Source organism: Procambarus clarkii, chromosome 47, assembly GCF_040958095.1.
Source record: "Procambarus clarkii isolate CNS0578487 chromosome 47, FALCON_Pclarkii_2.0, whole genome shotgun sequence".
Taxonomy (NCBI): Eukaryota; Metazoa; Arthropoda; class Malacostraca; order Decapoda; family Cambaridae; genus Procambarus; species Procambarus clarkii.
In genome coordinates this window covers 24,500,255-24,527,586 of record NC_091196.1, presented here as the reverse complement: position 1 = coordinate 24,527,586, position 27,332 = coordinate 24,500,255, and the positions used below count along the sequence as shown (strand labels likewise).

The 27,332-nt window shown below is 41.4% G+C and overlaps 1 protein-coding gene across 1 annotated transcript; it reads left to right on the top strand.

The window, feature by feature from the left end:
* The first annotated feature begins 1,697 nt into the window (after nt 1-1,697).
* Nucleotides 1,698-27,061, top strand: LOC123762997 (G protein-coupled receptor 137Ba-like). Its single transcript, XM_045749891.2, is given in 11 exon segments — nt 1,698-1,860; nt 2,859-3,058; nt 4,121-4,337; nt 6,444-6,487; nt 6,775-6,881; nt 12,130-12,317; nt 12,442-12,564; nt 13,449-13,565; nt 13,971-14,086; nt 15,193-15,234; nt 15,236-27,061. Coding segments are annotated over 10 exon segments (1,203 nt in total). The 5' UTR covers nt 1,698-1,860; nt 2,859-2,936; the 3' UTR covers nt 15,363-27,061.
* The last annotated feature ends 271 nt before the right edge of the window (nt 27,062-27,332 follow it).

The window sequence follows — 27,332 nt, the reverse complement described above, 5'->3', positions numbered from 1 at the left end:
AAACTGCAGGGGGGTTTGGGCAAAATATGACCCATCGCCGTTTTCAGTAATTGGCATATTTTCGGTATAAAAAGTCGTAATTTGAAAATGAAAATAGGTGCAAAGAGTCAGAATTCGGCTCAAAAACCACGCTCACGATTCAAATTTCCGACATTTCAGATATTTTGAAAACTGCAGGGGGATTTGGGCAAAATATGACCCATCGCCGTTTTCAGTAATTGGCATATTTTCGGTATAAAAAGTCGTAATTTGAAAATGAAAATAGGTGCAGAAAGTGAGAATTCGGGTCAAAAATCACACTCAGGAGTCAAATTTCCGACATTTCAGATATTTTGAAAACTGCAGGGGGGTTTGGGCAAAATATGACCCATCGCCGTTTTCAGTAATTGGCATATTTTCGGTGTAAAAAGTCGTAATTTGAAAATGAAAATAGGTGCAGAGAGTCAGAATTCGGCTCAAAAATCACGCTCAGGAGTCAAATTTCGGACATTTCAGATATTTTGAAAACTGCAGGGGGGTTTGGGCAAAATATGACCCTTCGCTGTTTTCAGTAATTGGCATATTTTCGGTATAAAAAGTTGTAGTTTGAAAATGAAAATAGGTGCAGAGAGTCAGAATTCGGCTCAAAAATCACGCTCAGGAGTCAAATTTCCGACATTTCAGATATTTTTAAAACTGCAGGGGGGTTTGGGCAAGATATGACCCATCGCCGTTTTCAGTAATTGGCATATAGGGGAGTGTACGACGGTGTCCTGGTAAGTCATGCAGTACGACCAGATGGGCGGGAGTGTACGACGGTGTCCTGGTGAGTCATGCAGTACGACCAGATGGGCGGGAGTGTACGACGGTGTCCTGGTGAGTCATGCAGTACGACAAGAGGGGCGGGGGTGTACGGCGGTGTCCTGGTGAGTCATGCAGTACGACAAGAGGGGCGGGGGTGTACGGCGGTGTCCTGGTGAGTCATGCAGTACGACAAGAGGGGCGGGAGTGTACGACGGTGTCCTGGTGAGTCATGCAGTACGACAAGAGGGGCGGGAGTGTACGACGGTGTCCTGGTGAGTCATGCAGTACGACAAGAGGGGCGGGAGTGTACGACGGTGTCCTGGTGAGTCATGCAGTACGACAAGAGGGGCGGGGTGTACGGCGGTGTCCTGGTGAGTCATGCAGTACGACAAGAGGGGCGGGGGTGTACGGCGGTGTCCTGGTGAGTCATGCAGTACGACAAGAGGGGCGGGAGTGTACGACGGTGTCCTGGTAAGTCATGCAGTACGACAAGAGGGGCGGGAGTGTACGACGGTGTCCTGGTAAGTCATGCAGTACGACAAGATGGGCGGGAGTGTACGACGGTGTCCTGGTAAGTCATGCAGTACGACAAGAGGGGCGGGAGTGTACGACGGTGTCCTGGTAAGTCATGCAGTACGACAAGATGGGCGGGAGTGTACGACGGTGTCCTGGTAAGTCATGCAGTACGACAAGATGGGCGGGAGTGTACGACGGTGTCCTGGTAAGTCATGCAGTACGACAAGATGGGCGGGAGTGTACGACGGTGTCCTGGTAAGTCATGCAGTACGACAAGATGGGCGGGAGTGTACGACGGTGTCCTGGTAAGTCATGCAGTACGACAAGATGGGCGGGAGTGTACGACGGTGTCCTGGTAAGTCATGCAGTACGACAAGATGGGCGGGAGTGTACGACGGTGTCCTGGTAAGTCATGCAGTACGACAAGAGGGGCGGGAGTCGCCGACGACGGTGTCGTCGCCACCAGCTGGGTGAGAAGTGAACATCGATGGTAAACAAGGCGTTGAGGGCAACCTGAAGCAAACTGCAAGTGTCACTAAGACGAGGACTGTCGCTCGCAAGGTCTGTACCTGAGGTCTGCCCCACTGAAGTGCTTTATTACTCGCTACTTCCTGTTCACAGTGCTACAGCACCCTCAGCATTGGTTTTATAGAGCACGGCATCTACCTGCAGTTCCTGTGGGGTAGTGGTAAGACACTCGCCTGGCGTTTCGCGAGTGCTTTGGCCTGGGTTTGTATACTGGGCTGGTATTGACTGGGCGCCAATCTTTAACTGTAGCCTCAGTTCACCCAACAGTAAAATGGGTACCTGGTTGTTAAACGATTTGGCGGGTCGTATTCCGGGGAATATTATGATTAATGACTTGCCCGAAACGCTATGCTTGCCAGTGGCTATACAAGAATTCATGAATTCTTGTTTACATAAATAAATAAGGTGTACCTTCTACTGCTAGTACCTCTGGTTTATATCTTTCATTTGTAATTTTAAAGCAAACTGTACCATTCATTCTTCAGCACTTTCTGTATAATACTCCCAGTACTCCAGCGGTTTCTACCTACACTTGCATATACTCATTGGGCTCTACTTTCCACTGCCTCAGTGGCTTCCATATCTTCCCCACTTACACAGATTTTGCAAAAATTATTTTGTTAAAAATATCTGCATGATGTTATAGCACTGCAGCAGCTTCTTAGTTTAATATGACTTGGAAGCACCAAAGTTCTTTTCTTATACTGTACCATAATAAAAGTGATTTTGTTTGAAGATAATTTGCTAATTAATATTCAGTATTTAATATTTGTAAATTTCCAGGTAATAACTTTGTTATTCAGAATACAAGATGTTAATGTATTTTATAAAATATTTAAAATTCAAAAGTAATATATTTTTGCATAGTTTACAGATTTCCTGTAAGTAATCATGGATAACCTAATATTGTATGTCTTTACTAGGATGATCTTAGAAAGTAACCTGGTCATTTAATCATATATAATTATATTTAATAATTTCAGGTGAAATAACTGTTATTATGACTGCTTTGTGGTATCTTCTTTACTCAGGCTTGTGGTGTCGGCATTATGCCATAAGAGAGACCTTCAGATAATGTGTTTGTAATCTGACATCTGGAAATACTAAAGATGGAGAGCTCGCTTGTGATCCGTGAACCGCTAACTATGTCGGTTACACTGCTCTACTTGGCACTCTTCTTCTACATCTATGTTCAGCTCATCCTTGTGCTTGTATATGGTCACAAACGATGGTATGCATACATTGTTTCAGGAATTTTTTCACTATGTTTTATTCATATTTTCTTTGTATACAGCTGTGATGTATGATAACATTTTTTAGAGAGTTAGAAGTAAGGTACAGATTAAGAGAGTTAGTTTGCTAAAGTAGTGCAAGACTGATTAGTGTTGAATGCAATGATTATCTCAATTAGCTGTAGTTGCAACTATATTTAACTACAGTGGCACCTTGGTTTTCGAATTTAATCCATTTCCAGAGATGGCTCGTAAACCAAAAATTCGCAAACTGAAATGAATTTTCCCATAAGAATTAATGTAAATTGAATTAATCCCTTCCACACTCTCAAAAATAAAAACTTCAAAATGCATTTAATTCATAATACACACAAATATTTTGTACTATAGTATGTACAAGTTATAGCTTACCTTTATTGATGACTCTTGTTGGCATATGGAAGACGGTGAGGAGGGGGGGGGGGGGTGAAGAGAAGGAGGGGTGCTAGTGTTTGGAAGGGAAGTCCCCTTCCATTATAACATCAGGCAGTGATGACTTCTCTGGGGTACACTCTCCTACGTTTTGCTTGCATACCACTAGGACCTGCTTGTGGCTAACTGTTTGTTTGTCTCACAAAGAACCTTTCCATAGAGACTTGATTTTCCTCTATGGTCATCCTCACATGTGTTTTCTTAGGTTGAACCTTACCACTGACTTTCTTGGGACCCATGGCATGGTATATAATAATTACTTTTATGTTTAGAAACCAAAAAAGCTGAAAAACAATGAAATTCTTTACAAAGATTTCAAGCGTGATCATCACTAGACGGGAGGCACTCGTAAACTGAAGTGCGGCCGCCCATGCCACCAAGAACCACGCACTCGGTCGACCCATGTGTGTATCTACAAACTCGCAAAGCTAGGCAAAGCTCATATAACCGATTCAAATTTTATGAAGTAATTGAGCTCGTAACCAGAAAAATTTGTAATGAGTGACATTCGGCAGCCAAGGTTCCACTGTATGTATTTAGTGCATAACATGTATCTGAATAATTTCACTTTCGTTATCTCGTCTTCCCAGGTGCTATCGAACGTTTCTCTTGTACACATGTGCGATGTGGGCTGGGATACGTGTGACACTCTTCTCCTACTATTGTTACATGGAGCATGACAACATTCATGAGACCATTCCTGAGCTGTCCCGTCACGTGGGAACTGCAGCGTACTTCATCCTCTTTTCTCTGCCTGTGTACTTGCAATTCTGTGTCCTCTGCCTTCTGGTTTCTTATTTTTCACAGGTTTGTTTTTCTTCTTTACTAGACTTTAATTATTCCATTTTAAAACTAGTTTGTATTTTAATGAATGTCTTGTATAGAATTTTATAGTTACAGTGAAGACATATCATAAAGATTTCAGTTTGTTAAATAAGCAAATTTAAACTTTGACATGTTTTAAGTGGAAAATTCATGTGCCCTCATTGTATTGAAAAGTATCATTGAAATATTTTATCAGTAAATAATAATGCCTTAAGAGAGACCCTCAGATAATGTGTTTGTAGCCTGACATCTGGAAATACTAAAGATGGAGAGCGCGCTTGTGATCCGTGAACCACTATCTATGTTGGTTACACTGCTCTACTTGGCACTCTTCTTCTACATCTATGTCCAGCTCATCCTTGTGCTTGTATTATATATATAAAAATTAGTATTCGGTGATTTGTATTGTTTAAAATATTAAGAAGTTTACTACAATACTGTTGTGTTTGAATGAAGGTGAAGAAAAGACCTAATACTTGTGTAAGTAGTGTATATTATTATACTGAATTTTCAGATGAACCTAAATCCTTTATCGAAGGGGTGTAAACACTGTATTGAACCAACACTGTTTACACCACCTTGATAAACAACGTAGGTTCATCCAGAAAATTTATTTTAATTATACCCTTACACAGGTATTGGGTCATTTCGTCACCTTCATTTAAAATACAGTATTGTTGTTATATGTACATTGCTATCAAAGTATTTTTTGATAGCCAGACCTGTCATACCTCACTCTACAGGAGTTTAAGTTAATATTGGTACAGTACTAAAGGCAGTCTATGGGCTCACCATAGCCCGTGCTACTTGGAACTTTTTATTCCAAGTAGCGAATCATAAACAACAACAACAGTACAGTACTCTAGTTTATGACCGCTTCTTAATTTTACATTTATACTTTAAATGATTAAGCATATATAACCCCCCCTCTAAAGTAATACAGTATCAGGCTAATGGATAATAATTATATGCTCATCTGCAATAGATCAAAATTGACTTTAAAACTAAATTTATTCTATTTTATATATTACTGTTATAATCACATACCTCACATAACTGGACATGAATGTGTGTTTACCATTTATAATTATTTTATGAACTGTTTATGTGTTATCTTTGTTTAGCAATAGAGTCTTAATATACCTAGCACTTCTTATAGTACTGTTTGGTAATACTGTATATAATTAGAGTATACTGTACTTTAGTACAGTTTAGTTATATATAATTATAGTATAATACTGTTTGGTTATAATAAATCATTTGAATAATAATTCATTGTGGTGAGGGACAGGAAGCCAGAGTGTATTCATACATGTTAAGCTTATATCGCGGTCCCCCTCCCCTCCCCCAGGATGAATTACTTACCCCGGCCAGGATGCAGCCCCACAACAAGGTGACTAACTCCTGAGTACCTACTTACTGATAGGTGAACAGAGGCATTAGGTGAAAGGAAATGTGCCCAATCATTTCTTTCCCACCTGGGATTCAAACCCGGAATTCTCGATTGTCAGTCGAGAATGAACCTGACTGTACCACTGGAGCCCTCAAATGTATAATTATATTTAATTATAGTATAGTACTACTTGGTTATATATAATTATAGTACTGATTGGATATTCTGCCCGAAATGCTGTGCGTACTAGTGGCTTTACAAGAATGTAATTACTATGCTATGTATCCTCACAATCCCAATGTACCTTCTTGTATATAAATAAATAAATAAATAAATATAGATGATTATAGTACAGTACTGTTTGGTCATAATGGTAATAGCACAATATTGTTTGGTTACAATGATTATAGTAAATTACTAATTTGGTTATAGATGAGTATGGTACAGTACTGTGTGGGTTTAGATGATCAGGACAAGTAAAGTGGCTGAGGTGTGGAACTGTCATAGAAAAACATGAGTATGGAGAGACTAGATTATACATAATATTATATGTATATAGTGAGTCAAGACTATACATAGCATGTATATGGTGAGGCAAGATGATACATTGTATGTAGTGAAGCAAGACTATACATAGTGAGGCAAGACTATACATAATGTTAAATATGCATAATCAACATTGAAAAAAATTACAGATTGTGGAAAGTATTGAGGAGCGGTACCAACCAACAAGGTGGAGGCAAGTAAAGACAGACGTGTGTGTTTATGTATTGTGTTCTATACATATAGCATGCAGATCTACCAGGTTATATATACAGTGGTACCTCTGTGTACTAATTTAATCCGTTCCCAAAAATGTAATGTAAATTGAATTAATCCTGTTCCACACACTCAAATATATTAACTTAAAAATACATTTTATCCAGATTCATTTTTTTATGAGTAAAAATCTTGTATTTTTATCACCAAGAAATGAATTAAAAAAGGTGCAGAGATGAAGTGCTTATTTTTTGCATTTGTTTTCAGAACAATATCTGGGCACACAGTAGGGGTTGCAGTGGCAAATCTGGTTGTGTTCGTGACCAACCTGACATGTGCTATTCTTATCAAAGAAGCTGAGCATCAGATACCTGGTAAGTATATCATATCTCTTTATGATTCTGATATGCTGATATGAATCTGTAGACTGACTGACTGACTGCTATATGTATAAATGCTGCAATATCTTATGTGTTAATATACACAAAACTGATATTTCAAAGTATGTTAAAAATATCAGGCATTACGTGATTATGAATGAAAGCTATTTTCTAGACTATTTCAGCTGGATAACCATTAAGGCAAGTTGTTCTATTGTACAGGTGTATGTTAGTCAGGGAAGGAAGAAATTCTGCCTCTGTATAGCAAGGATCTTTTTGTATTGTATAATACTAGTGTTAGGGAGGTACTAGTATAAACCCTGGTTGACGACACAAAGTGCTGAAGGTACAGAGCAAAAAGACGCAAGAGACCCCAGTGAGCCACTGTAAACTACCCATGTGCCTGAAAGAATGTGTAATGATTTTGGAAGAGAGACAAGGAGATAGTCTATGACTAGAAACCTTGAGATAATGATAGAAAGCTGTTTCACAAGATCATGTAGGATAAACCCCAAGATGGACAAATAAGACCTGAAGCAAAAGTCAAGTATTGAATGTAATGAATGCATTTTTCTGGTGGGCACTCATTAGCTTACTTTATCTATGATGCTGTGTCTGCTATACCTTGGGGGAATTGCATCATGCCCTGTGGCGAGCCAGGCCAGAATCTGGCCCTAGACACAGCAACAGAAGGCTCGGATCAGATCAGGGACCTAAAACAGATAAGAATCAACAAAAAAGTATAAGCACTTGTCCTGGTGTTCAGTGCGCCTGAAACAGGCATCTACCAAAGCAGAATCGGTGTCACAAAAGTAGCGACAGGGAGCCGCCACTGGACACAACACATGCTGCACCCCTGACCGAATTCATGAAGCATCAATGCATCAACCAAAAGAACCCACCGGAAGCCAAACGATAGGTTCTTCACCAGAAAAGCAGCTTGCTGCAAACAAACAAAACACCCACCAGGACCAAAAGAAGAAAAAAAGCTGCCTCTGAAGGAGAGCATGAAGCTCTCCAACCTGACAACTGGAGGCAAGAGAAACAAAAAACGATGACCTACAGAAAGAATCGTAGACCGAAGGGAACACTGTAAAACGAGAAGTAGAAAGAAACACAAGAACACGGTTCAGAGACCAATGCTCAGGTGGTTCATGAGCAGGACTGAGGTGAAACAAGGTGCAAGACAGCTTGTAAAACAGCTTGTAAAACAGCTGAGGTAGTATTGACCCTAAATGCAAGCCTCAGAAGCACTGCCAGTTCCAAACAATATGAGGTGACATTATTCAGCATGAGATGCTAATCAAATGAAAGCCAAGAAAGAAAGGAGAGTAGGCTCAGGAATCTGTACACCAGTTGATTGACAGTTGAGAGGCAGGACCAAAGAGCCAGAGCTTAACCCCCGCAAGCACAACTAGGTGAGTACAATTAGGTTAGTACACACAATTTGCACTTAGAACAACTAGTGGCATGGTAACAATTAGATGTGTGTTTATCTTGTTATTTAAAAAAATAAGGAGAGTGGAAGGAAGGAGGTAAAAGAGAGGGGATCACACAGCCAAGACCGATCCGTGTCATTGTCAGTTAGAGAAGAACCTCCCTCACCAGCGGTTGTTCGTACAGTAACAATTACTTATTCTCCAATACAAATATTTAATTGCCACTAATCAGTTCTAAGTATAACTAATATCCGAGCTGTACAATACACTAACATTAAAATATCACAGAGGATACCAACTCTGTGAGCATAAAGATGCTCCTGCGTCTGGCAGGGGAAACAGAGACCGCCATTTTCCAATTTTAGGTTTCAGTCCTCTTGAAATTTTAGATTGTTAGATATTTCACTCCTTCAAAAACCCAGCCTATCTATTAATACTCTATAATTTAACTGGCCAAAATCCCACACAAAATCCAAGACATTCAGGGCCTATCACTAAAAATACTTAAGTGAATGGTCCCTAATTCATGTGGAAAATAGTGGCGCTACGATCCTGGTACCTTGCAGAGTGCCAATCTTGAACCAAGGGTTGTAACAACTGGTTCGAGGCCAGTGCAGAGGAACTGTTACCCCTCATAGAGGAAAAGAGATGAGCTTTCTCAGGCTACAAGAACCTGCCTTCAGAAAGGAACCTACAGGCCCTCCATACTGCCCGCAGTAGAGTTCAATAAGCTGCAGGACGCTGTGCTAACGAGTAACGGAGCTTACTGGCTCCGACTTTGTTCCAGCATCCAGACTTCGGCCACTGTTGGCAACATAAGAGGCAGTGTATGAATGGATCAAACAGGCAATAGGCCCTACACACAAAACAAGACAGCTCCTCTAAAGTCAGCCATCGGAGAGATCATTAAAGACCGTGATCAGCAGATGAATCGCTGGGTGGAACATTACTCTAAACTACTCCAGAGAGAACTTGGTCAGCGTAGAGGCCCTGGATGCAATCGAGTTCCTGCCCACCATGGAAGAACTTGATCTTGAACCGACTGTGGAAGAAGATGAGAAAGCACAGGATTCACCTTCCTCAGGGAAGGCCCCTGGAGATGGCGGCATTCCGCCTGAAGTTCTCAAGTGCGCTTGAGGAACACTTAAAACTGAGCTTCATGAATATCTGTGCCAGTGCTGGAGGGAAGGCTCGGTGCCACTAGAAATGAGATACAAACATCATCACTCTCTACAAAAATAAAGGTGACAGAAGCGATTACAACAGCTATCGCAACATCTCCCTTTTTAGCGTCATCGTCAAACTCTTCACCAAGGTCGTTTTGGTTAGGCGCCCAGATTCTTGCTGAAAGAATGTACCCAGAATCACAGTGTGGTTTCAGAGCCGAGAGGTCTACCGCTGACATGGTATTCTCCCCGAGACAGCTTCAAGAAAAGTGCTGGGAACAGAGAAAAGCCCTGTACATCGCCTTCATTGATTTTACAAAGGCCGTCGACCTCGTGAGCAGGGACGGACTTTTTAAGATTCTGGCCAAAATTGGTTGCCCACCCGTCACACTCATGGAAGATGGCCGCATACCGAAGGACCTCTTATGTGGAGAACTGGCATCAGGAAAGAGGCCACCTGGATCCTAGCTGCTTTTCAAAGATGCCCGCAAACGCGACCTCAAGTAGCTGAACATCGACATCAACACTTGGGAGGCAGCAGCTGCGGACAGATCTGCCTGGAAATGCAAAGTGCGGAAGGGACTCCAGCAATTCGAGGGAGAACTGAAGAGGCAGGCGGAGGAAAAGAGACCGTGGAGAAAGTCTCAACCACTGACAGACACAACCACTTTGGAGTTTATCTGCACTCATTGCTATCGGGACTGCCGTTCTCGGGTTGGACTTCACAGCCACAGCAGACGTTGCACCCAACCAGACACCAAGGGCATAACTCCATTGTAACAAACTAGGCTGTTGTAAGAATTATCCAGAGTGGTTTATCGACAAAAGAGAATGGGAAGCTGAGCCCGCATGGTGACCTGGGGACCTGACCCCAGGGGAATTCGCGGTGGAAATAACCAACGCTTTGTTCATAGCTGCGTATAATGAATCATCCTATAGTATTCAGTAATTTTGAGAAATTAGCCTTTATTCATTTTGTATTAAAATTGTATTGTATAATAGTACTGGGTACAACATCAAGAGGATTCTAATTATTGAGTTTAAGTCACCATCAGTGACGTCACGAATCAGATCTAACTTGTAAGGCGGAGTGACCGGCGGTCATAGGTCATCAGGGTTGACAGGTCTACTATTTCTCAAAGTTCAATTATCCATTTTTGGGGGATCGGGAACAGCTTTGCCGTTAGATGTTTGTGTAATTTAATTTCAGTAAAATAATTCAACCAGTCTGGATCAATTAAGTACAACAGAGGTTAATTGTTATAACTTAAACCTGGCTAGTAACTTGGTAAAACTTTGACTAGGCGGAAGGATACAATGTTCTAGTCTGGGCTAGATCAGACGAGGACAATCAGTGTGGAAACAGGAGCAGCTGGGAGAGGTCAAACATCTTACCTCTCCCCGAGACCAGCCCAACATCTTTAGCTGGTAAAACATAGAGGTATAGTTGCTATGGTTATTTATAGAATAGTCTTCATTGCCACTCAGGTCAAGTAGGGAGTGTTAAAGTGACAGGGAGTGAACATATTTAGATTTTTGTTTTAGTTTTCTTTTAATAAATTAAATTTGTTAGTAAATTGCATTTTTATTATTTCCATGTGTTTTATGTGTATACTTGTCCTGGTCACGTGGTCCACACGAGGTAGAGTTGGATTGGGCGCCGATTCTAACATCGATTCTAACATCGAATCATTCCCGTGTAATTAATTTCACACTCTTAAGTTTCCACGGTCATCGAGTGGGGATCAAGCCCCAAGGTTGATTAATTAGCGTGATCGATCCAGACCTCGATCATTGCTCTGTGTTGCTGGTCTGGTGGTGGCAGCGTAGAGGCGACTCTAGGGTTTTGCTCAGAGCCTAGGTCACGTCATACTGGGTGTAGAATCCTAAGTCGGTCTATCGTCTTAGGACCACGTGGCGTGGAGTTGGCTTTGGTAAAAGTTTTGGAGTCCCTTGGTAGAGAATAAAAAGTAAGAATACGGGTAGGGGGAGTAGAAGGAAGATAAGTAGAGAGAGGAACGACAACCCGTGTTACACCATAACCCCATAGGATTCATGGATGCCTACTACTAATCGTCCCTCTTCCCCTTACCTCAAAGAGAGATCCAAATTCTGGTCATGACTTTCAGTAGGTAAGGGTAGATCTGGGAGGCCTGCTGCATCTGCCTAAAGCTTGGCTCCAGCAGTGTTTAGCCCAGGAACCTACCAAGGACTCCACCAGACCAGGGAATTTTGTTACATTTAAAGCTTGATTTTATGTCATTGATGTACTGTACAGTACTACTGTATACTGTATTTTAATAAAAATATTTATTTGCAGGATCTCTTGATGTTCTTTGCTCTTATAGCGGATAACAATTAATTACTCAAACTCTGAATAAATCTTACCCTTAATACTGTAGTCTTTTATTTAACACTAAATTAGACAATGTAGTGTGTAATAATGATCTTACTTGTTCAGATTCATAATCAATGTTACCTTAGCATCAACATAAATTTTTTTTATTCCCGTCTTGTTCCCTTGGTACCTGCATCTCTATCCATACAACTAAATCTTTAAATTATCGTTATTACATGTATTAACTTGACTCAAAAAAACCCTGGTTTACCATACTGTTTTGTTTTCCCTGTCACTAGCCCCATCAGATGCTGGTCTTCCTAGTCCCAAGCTGCTCCTTGCCAAACTACCAGGGGTTGTGCCATATGTAATTTACATTCGAGTTATTATCAATGGTCTGATGTTCATTGCAATGGCCGCTGCCTTGGCATACTTGATTGTACAGGTGGCAAAAACTGCTGAGGTTCGACTTCTTCTAGAAACTGAGGTATGGGTGAGGTTTGATATGTACTGATTGTGCTCATTACCATTAATTTGGAATATGATGGATAACATGGATGGGTGTGTCTCATGCTGTGGAAGTATAATTTTGTTCATTCTTTTTTGTCCAGGATATGACTCAAACCGGGGCACGCAGTGTGGGCATACTGGTTGTGACGCTCTACTTGTGTCGAACTGTCGCCAACATCCTGGCCCTTGTGCCCAATATTGACTGGGTGTATGACACTGACCAGGTAATGCACCTTATCTTTGGAATATGTATTATTGTAAATAACTTTTGAAGTTTTCCAAAATTATTTTAATATGTAGAAATTCTTTCTTGTAAACCCGGCAATGCTGACCTTGGAGAGGGGGGACATTCTAAGTGACACCCTAGTCAATGCAATATTCGCAGTCAATCTTCCATAAATTTTAAACAGATCCCATAAAAAAATAGGACCCCAGGGTTACAGAACCTGCAAGTAAGCTACTAGGGAAAGATTGGTGGATCAAAGATTGATGCATCAATAACGTGTCTGAAAAATGTTGATCAAACCACACACTAGAAATTGAAGAGACGATGATGTTTCGGTCCGTCCTGGACCATTATCAAGTCGATTGTGATGAGATGAGGGAGGCAAGGGCATTAAGTAGCCGATAGAGAGATGAGGAGATGGAAATCTTAGAGGAAGATTTACTGTGGCAAATAATAATAATAATAATAATAATAATAATATCTTGTATATAAATATTACCTACTGTCCAAAATACTTATTACCGTGTTAAAGGGTTACCCACTTAAATTTAAGTGCACCTTGTAAATTGTTCATATTCAAAAAATATACACTGAAAATTTTGGCAAAAACCTTTTGTTCAAAGTTAAACATTTCCCATGTCATTTATTAATAAATAATTTACTGTACCTACATGAAGTTTTTGCTCACACCCAGAGAAGTGAAGTACATGGTATATGAATATAATCAGTTGGCTACACAATATAAAGTATGGAGCTGCGTTGCATGGGCAAATAGGCATTCTGTAGATTATTTTATTCATATATGATATACAGTATTAATAATTTTGTCATGCTGAAGATACTGGTTGAGAGTTGAATCTTTCACAAAATATATCACTTCAGGTTGATCTTTTGAGTGACAGTGAATATGGCTACTACACGTTCATCGTTGTGCAGTTACTGTGGGAGTACCTGCCCACTCTCATCTCTGTTATCTTCTTCAGAGTCAAGAAGCCAGTGGTAAGCTCATTCCTGTAAGGTGTCATCTACATATGTTTAGTACAGTATATAATTTGTAATCTGAAGAATTTAAACTGACTGATACACCGACATGTATACGTGTGAGTATGTTAACAGAGGATGTGTAGATATGTTAACAGGATGTGTGTGGGTACAACATATTCAAAAGTTAATTATGATTTACATCAAAATGTGTCATACAATTTGAAGAATTGTAAGTTATATATATATAAAGTTTGAAAAGTCAAGGTCAGGTACTATTTAATACAGTATTTCATACTCAGAAGTGTTCACTTCTGAGAATGAAACTGTGCTCTTGTGTACTTATGTAAGAATTAATTTTTTCATTAAACAGTTTATTTTATATCTTGTATAGTGTGTCACATTCCACTCTTTATTCCATAGCTTCTGTCATACCCACCAATTCTGGAGCCAATGGCCCGGACTGGGAGCAGAGTAAGTGAGAGTGAGGAGGATGGGTCATTCAGCCACTTGTATGCTCACCAGTATCTCCACCCACAGTATGTATTGTATACAAGTCTGTCTGTGCTTACCTCTCCTTACCTAGCAATGACTATGGGTCAGTGAGACCTAGCTCTTTATGTTCTGCTTTCTAGGCATTCATACCTGGCATGCAAATGACCCCTTCTCAACATTGTTTTCATCATATTTCTTTTTAAAATTGTGGATGGAATTGGCTTCAGCAACCTCTTCATTTAATGCATTCCACTTGCCTACCACCCATACAGGAAATGGGAACTTCCTTACATCTCTTTAACTGGGTGCATGTCCAGCTTCAACCGATGTCCCCTTGTCCTACCTCTTTTAATTCAAATGGGCTTCATTTATCCACTTTAGTCCCCTCATGATCTTATATGTAGTTATCATATCACCCCTCTGTTTCTTCTTTTCCCATAAGGTAGTGAGGGTTAGTTCCCTCAAGCTGTCCTCATAGCTGAACCCTTTCAGTTCTGGTACTAATCTAGTTGTAAAGCTCTGAACTTTCTCAAGTTCCTGTTGAATCTTCACAAGGTGTGGGTTCCATTATGGTGCTGCTAACTCAAATAATGGTCTCACTTAAACAGTGTGTGTATGGTCATGAAAGCCTCCTTGTTTAGATTCTTAAATGACATTCTTATGTTTGCTAACTTCCCATATACTGCTGATGTTATGCCCTATTAGGATTATATTTACTGAAGACTTTATGGTAGCTTTACTTTTCTAGTGCCATTAACAAAAACTGTTTTTTTACTAGCATTGTCTTCTCTTAGTTGTTTGATGTTATTCTTGGGGTGAATCCTTTTCAGTCTGCTTTATCTTGGGTGGTGCTTTGTCTTATTTTCTTGCAGCAAGATTTGGTTTGTATGTTTGTATGACTGGATTCTGTTGAATTGATAATGACAAAGTTTTGGGTTACAAAGGATTTTAAAAAATGTCCAGAATATTACTTCATATATATTATGCAATGTTCAAAATACTGTATAGATATGTTGGGGAAATATAGTGATCAATTAGAAAAATCATTGTGTAATATTTTTGTGTAAAGTAGAATTTTAAATGGAAACTTTACATTAACATTTAATAATTGTGCTGTAGAAAATACTAACCACTGAATTTCTCCATACAGTATATCATTTCAGCAGGCCTCAGACACATGGTTCAGTAATGTGTGACAATAATCTTGGAGACTTGCAAAACCTTCCCTCTCATAGCGTACCACACCAAATCCAACCCTACTCTCCAGCCCACCGCTTCCTCTACCACTACATGGGCTATCAAGCTTATCCGGAGGCTTAGAAGTGTGTTGAGAATTTTCAGGGATGTTCTTCAAGAGTTTAGTTGGTTTGGTATTAAATGCAAACTAGTCACTAGGGAAAGGTGCTGATGTAGAAATAAGATTTGAAGGCTATTTAATGAGTCATTCCATACTTATTAGGGAGAGACTGATGATACCAAACAAGAATTGGTTGGAGAACCTTTAAGTAGAATTAGTGTGTCACATCTTAGGAATTTAATAAAGGTTACGGAAGGGATAGAATATTTCAGATCATTGACGGTATGATGCAAAGAATATTGATAATGATCAAAATACAATCTATACAAGTATCATGGTAGACAAACTAAATACAGTACTTAATGTAGATCACCTGCAATATTTTGTGCATTAGCACAAGGTGAGCCATACAATAAAGGCAAGGCGAGCCATACAATAAAGGCAAGGTGAGCCATACAATAAAGGCAAGGTGAGCCATACAATAAAGGCAAGGTGAGCCATACAATAAAGGAAAGGTGAGCCATACAATAAAGGCAAGGTGAGCCATACAATAAAGGCTAGGCGAGCCATACAATAAAGGCAAGGCAAGCCATACAATAAAGGCAAAGCGAGCCATACAATAAAGGCAAGGTGAGTCATACAATAAAGGCAAGGTGAGTCATACAATATATTTAGTTTTAGATGTAATAAAAACTGCATTATAAGATGATAGCATAAAGATGTGACATACTGTACATGTTCAATGTATTGACGATACTTTACTGTACATGAGCTTTAGATGTAATTTATTCCTGTACCCCAAAGAATGTGATGCAGAGTTACTAATTCATTCTGTTTGATGAGATAGAATGTTTGTTATATTTTAAATTAGGATTGACGTACTTTTACCACTTTGGGATGTAGCATAGAGCATAAAATTTCCTTTGTGCAAAGCATGTGATAGAAGAATGCACAAAAGTATTTTGTTGCAAATGGGTCATAATTTAAGACAGTACGATTACTGATATATTTTATGTATATTGCTAGCCTTCTCTTCTGGTGGGTGTTACTCCAGCCTGTTCTCATGATTTGATATTTTATATTATAAAAATTACATTTGCTTTGTCTAAGCAGAAACATTTTAACCTAAGCATGCTACCTAACTTGTCAAGGCTAATACTCACAAAACTGCAGTGTTATAGGTATTTATTTCATATTGCAGCTACTTTTGTATTTTTACATTGAAATTATACTATTACCAAGAGCAAAACTTACTGGTGAGAAGTTAGCTTTTCTGGAAAGTCCCTCCTCAGTATCTCCTAAGTATTTGAGCACTGGTACTGCTAAGCCTTAGGATCATGCCAGGCCTTTGAAACCCATGCTGATCTACCCGGAGTGGGGAGCAGTATCTGGTTCTCTCAAAGGGGCAGGTCACAAGAAAAAGTAGGGAAGGCATTTGCAGCAACTGGATTCAACATAGAGTTTGGATCACCATCCGAAGAGTCCAAATATGGTTGTTTTACACATATTTCAAAAGGTGCACAGACTGTTCCCAGACTGCTCCCTCATAAAAGAGTTAGCAGGACCCATGAAAGTAGCCTTGCCAAAATCTGCTGGTACCAGGCAATCACTGAGCCCACTTACCAGGAGGTGGATGAGGAAGGGGGATTACATACATGAACAACCTAGGAAACAGAACCCTTATATCTCCCTGGAGAATGAGGAACCTAGGGCTAGCTGCTCACTTAGTTACACTTGTGGGGACAGGGTGAGCGAAGGGAGTGCACAATAGCCCTTTGCTCCCTCCTCTCAATCCATAATCGACTAATGTATGTGTTCTAGAGCATATCGGGCTGTCAATATCACAATTTAAAGCTGTGAATGGTGTTGACCTTTACCATTTCACTTTGTAGCACATTAGATTTGTTCACTATCCTGACGGTGAAAAAAATCTTTCTAATGTGCTACTCATGTGTAATACAGTAGTGTCCTTATCTGCCATATTCCCCTGAGTACTGTACTTTGAATATAGTGATCATGTCTCCCCTGTTTCTTCTCCTCTGTTCTTGCTACACGAGTCTTAACTATTTCAGTCTTCATATACCTCTCAGCTCTGGGACTAATCCGATGCATACCTCTGAACTTTCTTCAGCATTGTTTCATGTTTAATGAGATAAGGACTCCACTCTGGTGCTATATATTCCAGAATTGGTCTGACATAAATGATAAACAAGGTTCTGAAAGACTCTTTTTGTTCATATTCCTAAAGGCAGTTCTTATGTTGGCCAACCTTCCAGATGCAGTACAGCTGATAATATTTGATGTGGGTGTCTGGCGACAGGATTAGTGTAATATCAACCTCCAAGTTGTTTTCTCTGTCTGAGTTCAGGAGCATAATTCCTCCCAAGTGGTACCTCATGTTGTCATCTAGTTCCTAACACTCGGCTTCATTACTTTGCACATGCTTGAATTTAGGTCTAGTAGCTACTTGAGGGGACCATTTTTTTTTCTTCCCCAAATCATCCTGTAGTTTCTTGCAGTCTACCATTGTCTTTATTCCTCTCATAATTTGTGCATCTTCAACAAACATTAAGAAGAAGAAATTTGATCACTGGTAGGTGATCACTTAATGTTAGGTTGTTAACATAGATAAGAAATAGAATTGACCCCAGTACTGACCCCTATGGGATGCCACTGGTAACATCCCACCACTCTGAGGTCTCTTCTTCTCTCATTGTCCTTCTGTTGCAGAGGTACATCTTTATCCATTGGAGTGTTTTCTCCATCACTCCTACCTTATCTCAATTTTGTGAGAATTAACATGCACCAATGTTCTACTACCCTCTTTCTAATTATTTTTCCATCATCTTGCATGATATGCTAGTAGTTTAATGCCTGCAGTATGTTTCCATTTTTTATATTGGTGCAACATTAGCTGTCTTTCAGCTCTCTGGTAGTTCTCCTTTTTCCAGTGACTTGTTAGATCTCAAAATAAGCAGCCAGGACAAGGTTTCTGCTGCTCTTAGTAACCATGGTTACATCTAATATGATCCCCACCGCCTTAGTTGTCCAGCTCCAGCAAATACCTTCTTTCTTCATTTCTGGTTATCTCAAAGTCCTGTAGTGCTGTTTGGTATGATTCCACCCATGTCAGTTTGGTAACTTCTTGCTATATTTTGAAGACAATCAATCTATCGAGTTCCAAACATGTGTTTCTTTTATGCTTGTGGGGTTTGCTTTAACTAATACACAGTGGAGTGCCTGGAAGGCTGTGTGCGCTAGCCCATCCTGATTAGGTAGTACTGTACTTACAGTAATGATGAGGACCATCGTACATATATATTGACATGAAAGGACACTAGAAAGTTGAAATCAGTTCTACTGAATTTTGACAAACCAGAAAAGTTTTTGTACTGATGTTGCAAAGAAAACTTAACCTAACCTTCCTTGGCCCAATACACACTGAGGCCTAATATAGTACATGTATGTTACACTAGGCCTTAGAATATTAAGCTTGGTTTTATCTTTATTTTTCAAGACCATAAAGTGAATAGCACTAAATTCTACTATCTGTCTATTATGTCTATGTGTGTACAATTGTCCACATAGTTACAAAAAGTACTGTAGTATCAAGACAGGAGGATGGGTTGGTATGTGCAGAGTTCAGAACCTACAGCACATCCTCCTTAGGAAAAAATGCAGAAAAGGAAATGGACAGCAGCAGTGAATTAGGTAAGTGGATTCCAGTGTGTTGTCCTCAACCTGGAGAGCAGACTGTCCAGGTTGAGGACAGTCTGCTCTCAGACAAGGCTATCTTGAGGTTACCTTGAGGTGCTTCCGGGGCTCTGTTGAAAAATCAGAGAACAATGCTGCAAACACCACAACCCCCAGAGAAGTAAGCTCCGAACAGTAGCGAAGAGCTCCTGGGAAGCGATGCTCTGAACCATATCAGCCAATTATGAGTCAGACTTAAAGTTTACAGCAAGCAAAGTAAAGGACAAGAGAAGAAATCTGGACATGGGGTTGTTTAACTCCACACCTCACAAGGCAGGACAGGAGTACATAACAGGAATGTTAACAAATGACACCTTCTTTTTGTTCACTACTGAAGTCTGGCAAAAGGACTGGGTTGTCCACAAGCCATGACAAGGCAGAGACATCATATGTACCCAGGATATGGTGGGCCTAAACTCAGGACACAGATCTTGTTCAGACACAGTCCCTGAACTGGACCCAAAGTGAACCCAAGGAGGCATCATACTTCAACCAAAAATGGGAATAAAGCAGCTTCCCAACACAAAGGTGGGCCTCATACACTGACAAAAAAGTCCCCAAGAACAGCAGGGCTAAGTATAGCACAGCACACTACTTGCCTGAAGACCTGTCTCTGCACAGGTGGCAAGTGAATAGAGTGGAAATTAGACATTGAGGGCTGCCATCATCTTCCCTACTGTGATGTTCGGTGCAGACATACAGTGGCGGGCGGGTAGTCTTGTTATGGCGTGGTAATTAATAGAGCAATAATTGATGTCCTGGCTAAACCACATGGGTTTTGGCTATGGAAATGACTAAGGGGTGTTATCTCAGAAAAAATCAAAATTAAAATTAACAATAAGGAGAAATTTGTCTTTATATTGTTGAAAATTTAAATTTAAAATTTTTCTGATGAAAGACCCCTCAGTTGCTCCTGCAGCCATTGGCCATTGGTATAGTTCATCCACGACACCAATTATTGGGCTACAAATCACACCATAACAAGAAAATTCTAGCATGTGATTATTGGTTGAAAAGTACTGTAACTAGTATTGTAGCCCCGCCCCCCCCCCACACCTTTGTTTGAACCCTGCATTTATGTAAGAGGACTATACTAGTACTTTTAGAATGTATTGTTTATAACTGCTTTATACGGGGTCTTATTCCTAGTTGATGATACACAAGTTTGTATGTGTCACTTGTTTCCAAAGTTCCCTCATTACTTACATTTGTATTATAGATCTAAGGTGAGTTGATTTTAGATAAATCATGGTTTAATATGTTTTTGCATAAAAGGAAATATGACTACTGTATTTAAATATAGCAAGTAAATAATTGTTGAAGATAAATTGTATAATTAACTTTAAAAGTACTGTATTACTTTGAGTGGATGTACTGTAAAGTGGTTTAGAATTGACTGATAATACTGTAATATTAGTTAAAAGTGGATATAATAAGCTTTACTTTGTGATAGCTATGGAAATCTTAGCCTGGGAATTATAATTATACATTATTTAACTGACACACTTGGTATATAATTACTGTATATAGCTTAGTTGCACTGAATGTCATATTGATCTGGCTGCAATGGCTGCAGTTATTTTGAAATGACAAATATTATTATTGTTGTTGTTACTGTATTATTATTATTATTATTATTATTATTATTTGATAAAATCCCACACTTGTGTATTTGTGAAATTTATGTAAGGAATTTACACCAAGTCTTTTGCACTCTCCTGAGTGCTTTATCAATGTCAGAGTGTGTGGTTAGGATGAGACGTACATCTCAACGTCTAATGATGCTGCTATCTTGAGTCTAGTGCTCTTATTCTTCTTGACCGCCAGAGCATGTCACCTCTATTCCAGACTGGCTATGTGCTTGTGGTAATGCCTTTCACGGAACTATGGTCATGTATCCTTTCTGTAATCCTGCTATTCTGGGAACTGGAGTCGTTATTAATTAAGGTGTTCATCTAGATGCTAGCCATCGTAACCCTCTCCATTAACAATTAGGGTTATATTCAAAGGAGCATAGCTAATGGGACTGCTTTCATTCATCCATTTATTGAGATCTAATTCATATATTACCTTGTAGAGATTGTAATAAAGTCTAATGTGGGGTTAACTGAAGATCACAATTGAAGAAGATGAGCAAGCATGTAGAATTATGGCTGGTAACAGTGCTGTAGAGACCATAGTTGGGATAAATTATGGTAGATAGCCATAATTGGGATCAAGATCACAATATTAATTTTAAGAAGTGTGAAATGATCTATAAAAGTAATAATATTAGAACCAGAAGGGTAGTGGAAGAGGTACTAATAAATACTCTGAATGCTTTCATTTGGTAACAAAAACTTTACTTCAGAGGATGGCTTTACTAGGAAAATGGTTGAGTGAATTAAAATTAGATGTCAATAAATGGATAAATGAAAGCAATCCCATTAGCCATGCTCCTTGGGATATGAAGAGTTACGATGGCTAGCATTCAGTTGAACACCTCAATTAAAACAATTCCAGTTCCCAGAATAGCAGGATTACAGAAAGGGTACGTGACCATATTTCCATGGAAGGCATTACTGCAGGTACATTGCCAGTCGGGAATAGAGGTGACATGGTTAGGCGGTCAAGAAGAATAAGAGGACTGGACCTAGGAGAACATAGCCTCCTTAGACATTAAGATACAAGTCTCTTCCTAATCACACACTTAGACCTTGATAAAGCACTCAGGAGAGTGTGAAAGACTTGGTGTAAATAACTTACATAAATTTCATCAATACACAAGTGTTGGTTTTTATCCTATATCATTATGTCTGTGAGATGACATTACCATTATTAGTGATGGTAACGCAGAGAAATCACATTATCGTGATATATCGGTAAACAAATCTATAGGAGCCGTGATGAGGGTTTGAACCTATGCACTGGGTGTTGCCAGATGCATGCTCTAGTCGGCTAAACCACATGGTAAAAGAATCGCAACCTGAGGTACTACTACTGCACCCACAAGAATCCCAAGGCTTCCTCTGAAGCTGAACCGTGGTTTCACAAAATTACCCCAATGTTGTAACACAGTCAACTAGAGCATACGTCTGGGAACATCCAGTGCATAGGTTCGAACCTTCATCACGGCTCCTATGGATTTGTTAAATATTATTATTATTAGTAGTAGTAGAAGTAGTAGATAATGTATTAGTATTATCAGTAAGTATAGAATATAAACTATACTGATGACCATTGATGAGATCAACGGCGACTGTGATAACAACAAACATTTGTTGAATGAAAAGGATGGATGAAAAATGAATGTTAAATAAGGTATTGCATAGCTGAGGTTGGAAATGTTTTTCTAGTGTAGTTAGAATCACAAAGTGCTATGTAGTGAATGAAAAATGGATTAATTGTGGTAATGGAATGTTGGTTGATTGGTATGGTAGTAGAAGGTTGGTGTAGTGGGGGGGGGGGGGATGGTGTAGCAATGGAATGTTGGTGAGGTGTAAAGACTAGTATGGTAGCAGAAGGTTGATGAAATGTGTAGCTGGTGTGGTAGAGAAAGGTTAGTATGGTAGTGCAATATTGGTATGGTAGAGCCGATTCCTGTGCTGTAAAGCAGTGTCTTGTTCACTAATACTGTTGGTCTTATTGAGTTTTATCTTTGTCAAGGCAGGCTTTTTGGAGGTGTTATTGTTTATGATGTAGAGTCAGTCAGTGCCATGTTAGGTTCCTAAAATATGTTGATCTTTCTTGTTTGTGGATTGGTACCCCACAACGCGGTGGCTAATGTCGTATGACAATAGTTTAACAATTAGGGTTATACTGTACCTGTTTTCTGTGGGGAGCCCCTATTGCTTCCTGGAGCTTACCGGGCTGATATGTATGTATTAGACAGTTGATGGAGTTCTTGCATACCGGGGACCACGAGCCAGAACCTGTCCCCTCTCTAGAGAGGCTAGGGAAGTAATGGCCTATTGCGCTGGTTCCTCCTCGTGTTTGGTTCCGGGTTCACTTGAGTTCTTCGGTTCCTTCCTTCCGAAAGTTTTCGGCTTCTTGAATCTCACCTAGGGAGGTTCTGGGAGGCCATCGCTGTGTACCTCCTGCGAGACCCGGATTATGCCTCGGTGATGGAGCCGTCGTCTTTTGAGTTCGGGTCGACTTTTCCCTTTTGGGTGCATTACAAGATACGGGAGTCTTCCTGGCTGGCGGACTGCCCTTTCTTTTCATTGGGCGCGTGGCATGGGTTTTGTTAGATCCGCACACTTGATTGGCAGGAGATTTCTTCCGTTGTACAGGTTTACCTGGCGGGCAAGTTTGAGTGCCTTAATGCATGCTTGTGCTTCCTATAGAAGTCGCCGTTGTGCAGCTCCATGTGCAGGATAGGCCTCTTTCCCTGCACTCTGTCAGGCCATCTTGGAGTGGGTACGCTTGGGTGTGGTCGAAATGTCCACATCTCTCAGGTGGGTTTTCTGCCTGTTCCCAGTCCAAAAATGGGACTGTGTGGATCTGAGGTTTATTCTGGACTTTTCCCGTATGAATCCCCTGGATCTATTGCCCCTCCTTTTGGATGACCACCCTGTCTCAGGTCTGGCTTTTCTTGAACCTCTGGGACGCATATTGCCACGTCCCGATTCATCCGGGGTTCATTGACTGGTTAGGTTTTGTGGTGGGGCGTCAGGCTTTCCGTTTTCGTTGCCATCCGTTTGGCCTGAATCTGTCACCTCGCATGTTCACACGTCTTCCCGGAGTATTAAGTCTGCGTCTGTTAGGGGTTCGGGTTCTGGCCTACCTCGATGACTGGCTGGTGTGGGCTTCCAGTCGGTTTGCATGTCTGCTCACCAGGAGAGTGGTTCTTTCTCTCTTGGACTGCTTCCTTGTCTCTCCCTCTGGATGTGTTGCTGCAGCTGCAGTCCCGCCTTCAACTGTTTTGGGGGCTCCCGGGTCACTCGGCAGTTGCGAGAGTCTGAACTTTGCCGTGCTAGTTTACCAACCGGGTCGGGTTTGGCTTTGGCGGCTGTTCTGGTTTCTTCGGGGCTGTCCCTTTCGCCCATCTCGTGATCGCTAGGTTCGGCCTCTGGTTGCCTTGCGTCGGTTACTGCATCGCCAGCTTCCTCTTCGGTGTTCAGTGCCTTGGTGCCTACCGGAGCCCTCGCTCTTTGTGTTCACAGATGCTTCGTCTCTCGGCTTGGGCGTTGTGACCAGCGCTTACCAAACTGGCCAGGGTCTGTGGGGACCGTCCTTCCAGCGGGCTCAGAGCACGATGTGGGAGTTCACAGCTGTTTGGCTGTCGCTTGGGGTTCAACCATCCGGCTCCATTCAGACTGTACTCTGGTGGTTCATTGCCTGAACTGCAGGGGTTCTCTTTGGTCCTTGGCTCTTTGGGGCTGGTCACTTTGAGTGATTCGTCTACTGGATTCTCGGGATTTGACTCTCCATGCAGTTCATATCTGGGTGGGTGGGGGGGCGGGCGTTCATATCTGAAACGGCCTGTCTCGGTTCATTCCTCCGTTGGGGAGCTTCATGCTCTCCTTCTGCACAGGGGTTTCTGCTCTTTTGGTTCTGGTGGATGTTTGTTCGGTTGCAGCAGTCTCTTTTTCTGGCGAAGAACGAGTCGGCTGCTTTCTAGTGGGGCCCTTGGGTTTTGGGTGCTTGGTTGGTTGGGCCGGAGGTGCATCATGTGGTGTCTGGTTGCGACTCTTCTCCATTACTTGTGCGCCACGGCCTCTGTGGCCGGGGATGCACTTTGGGTTGACTTGGTTTCCCTTGTTCCTTGTTCCAGAGCTCGAGTCTCCCAGGTTGTCCGCAGGGTTATTCGGTCCAGCTAGCCTCCAGTCTATCCTTGTGCCCATGACGTTTGTAAGTTTGCACTAGGATTTTGAAGGTCAAAGAGGGTCCTGGCCACCTGTTACCTGGCCCTAGTTGGGTGTATGTCGCTTTAGGTCACAGGTTGCAGCCAGTTGTCTCGACTTTGAGTTAAGAAGCAAGTGGCAGCCGCCTCCCGGGTAAGCCCCTCTTTTCACTTTTCTTTGGTTAGGTAGCTCTGGAGAGCTGTAGGGGCTCCCCACAGAAAACCAGAGTTGAATGTAATGAAATGCCATTTTCTGGGTAAGCCCCAGAGGCTTCCTGACACCCTCCCTCCCTCTGGTCAGCAGATTTTTGCTTAGTTTTTGATACTCGGCCTCTGAACTGATTGTTGGAGCAGCCGGCGCAGGTCTGGGGCCCCCCTTCCTCCCCCCTCTCGGAGTTGGTGGGGCTGCGCGGATGAGCGACACAACAGCGGGGTGTGACGTTTGCTTGTTTTAGAATTGGGGAGTTCTTTTTTGTGTTCAGTCTTAGGGTAGCAATAATTAATTTTTTTTACCATGTGGGGGTTTGTTTTTGTGATAACTATGGGTTCGTATCCTGGCCGGGGAGGATTTACTGGGCGCAATTCCTTAACTGTAGCCTCTGTTTAACGCAACAGTAAAATGTGTACTTGGATGAAAAAACGATTCTTCGCAGCAGGGAATCGTATTCCAGGGACCATAGGATTAAGGACTTACCCGAAACGCTACGCGTACTAGTGGCTGTACAAGAATGTAACAACTCTTGTATATATCTCCAAAAAAAAAAAAAAACTACCTTTTATGGTGCCAACCCCCGGTCGACCGAGCGGACAGCACGCTGGACTTGTGATCCTGTGGTCCTGGGTTCGATCCCAGGCACCGGCGAGAAACAATGGGCAGAGTTTCTTTCACCCTATGCCCCTGTTACCTAGCAGTAAAATAGGTACCTGGGTGTTAGTCAGCTGTCACGGGCTGCTTCCTGGGGGTGGAGGCCTGGTCGAGGACCGGGCCGCGGGGACACTAAAAAAGCCCCGAAATCATCTCAAGATAACCTCAAGATGGCAGATATGGAATGCTTCTAAATACATGGGGGTTTCCATAGGCCATTGCTCCCCCCTAGCCTCTCTAGAGGGAGGCCAGGTTCTGGCTCATAGTCCCTGGTAGGCAAGAACTCCCAAGAACTTTATCGACTGATGCCACGGTAATACATACATATCAACCCAGTAAGCTTTGGGTAGCCTCCGGGCTCACTCAGAAAATGGCATTTCATTACATTCAACGCTAGTTTTTTATCTTTATATGTTGGGTTCCCAGCCATATTGGTGTGTCTTTAAATGAGCGTGCGGATGCTGCTGCCAAGGAAGCTGTCCGCTCTTGTCCCATCTCTCGCAAAGGCATTCCGTATTCCGACTTTTACCCGGTTATCCATTCCTCAGTCCTTACCCGTTGGCAGGCTTCTTGGTTGTCTGTTACTGGTAACAAGCTACGTACTCTTAAATGTTGTGTTTCCTTGTGGCCGTCCTCCTTCCACCGTAACCGGCGGTGGGAAACAGCTCTGGCGAGGTTGCGTATTGGCCATACTCGCTTAACCCATGGTCACTTGATGGAGCGCCGCCCTGCTCCTTATTGTCCTAGTTGCATTGTCCCTCTTACGGTCGTGCATGTCCTTCTTGAATGTCCTGACTTCCAGGACGAGCGTGTGTCTTGCTTTCCGACCGCCCCTCGCGGTCACCTGTCCCTCGATAGAATTCTTGGTGACTCGGATACTTTTGATATCGTTCGCCTTATGCGTTTTTGTTCTCGTATTGGCATCCTTGGTGATATTTAGCGCCCTCTGATTATTTTGCGTACTTGATGGTGCTACATAGCCTTCCCGGTTTGGTGCCTTCTTTTGATAATTACTTACTTAGTGGCAAATATTGTTCCAGCTTTATTGAATATAATACAACTCACTTCAAGTTTACAAAATATCATTCATTTTGTAGTTTTTAATGAATGATCTTTAGTGTGACATTATATTTATGGATGATCTGTGTACATTGCTATATTTTTGTAATGTATGCATTCTGTAATATGCTTCATATCTATTTATAATAACATACTGCATGTAAATGTTGTTTGTAATAGGGCATTTATTTGTGATATTAAATATAATACTACTACTACTACTGTAATTCATTTCATTGGGAGACAAGAAAGATTATACATACATTATATGTTAGCTTTATACCCGGGTCCCCCACCCCCTCCCAGGGTCAAATTACTGACCCTCCCCAGGATGCAACCCCACAATAATCTGACTAATACCTGGATACTTACTGCTAGGTGGACAGGCGCATGAGGTGAAAGGAAACGTCCCCACCATATTTGTCCCACCGGGGATTCGAACCCGGAGTTCTCTATTGAGAGTCTGGAACAAACGACTGTACTACCGGGACC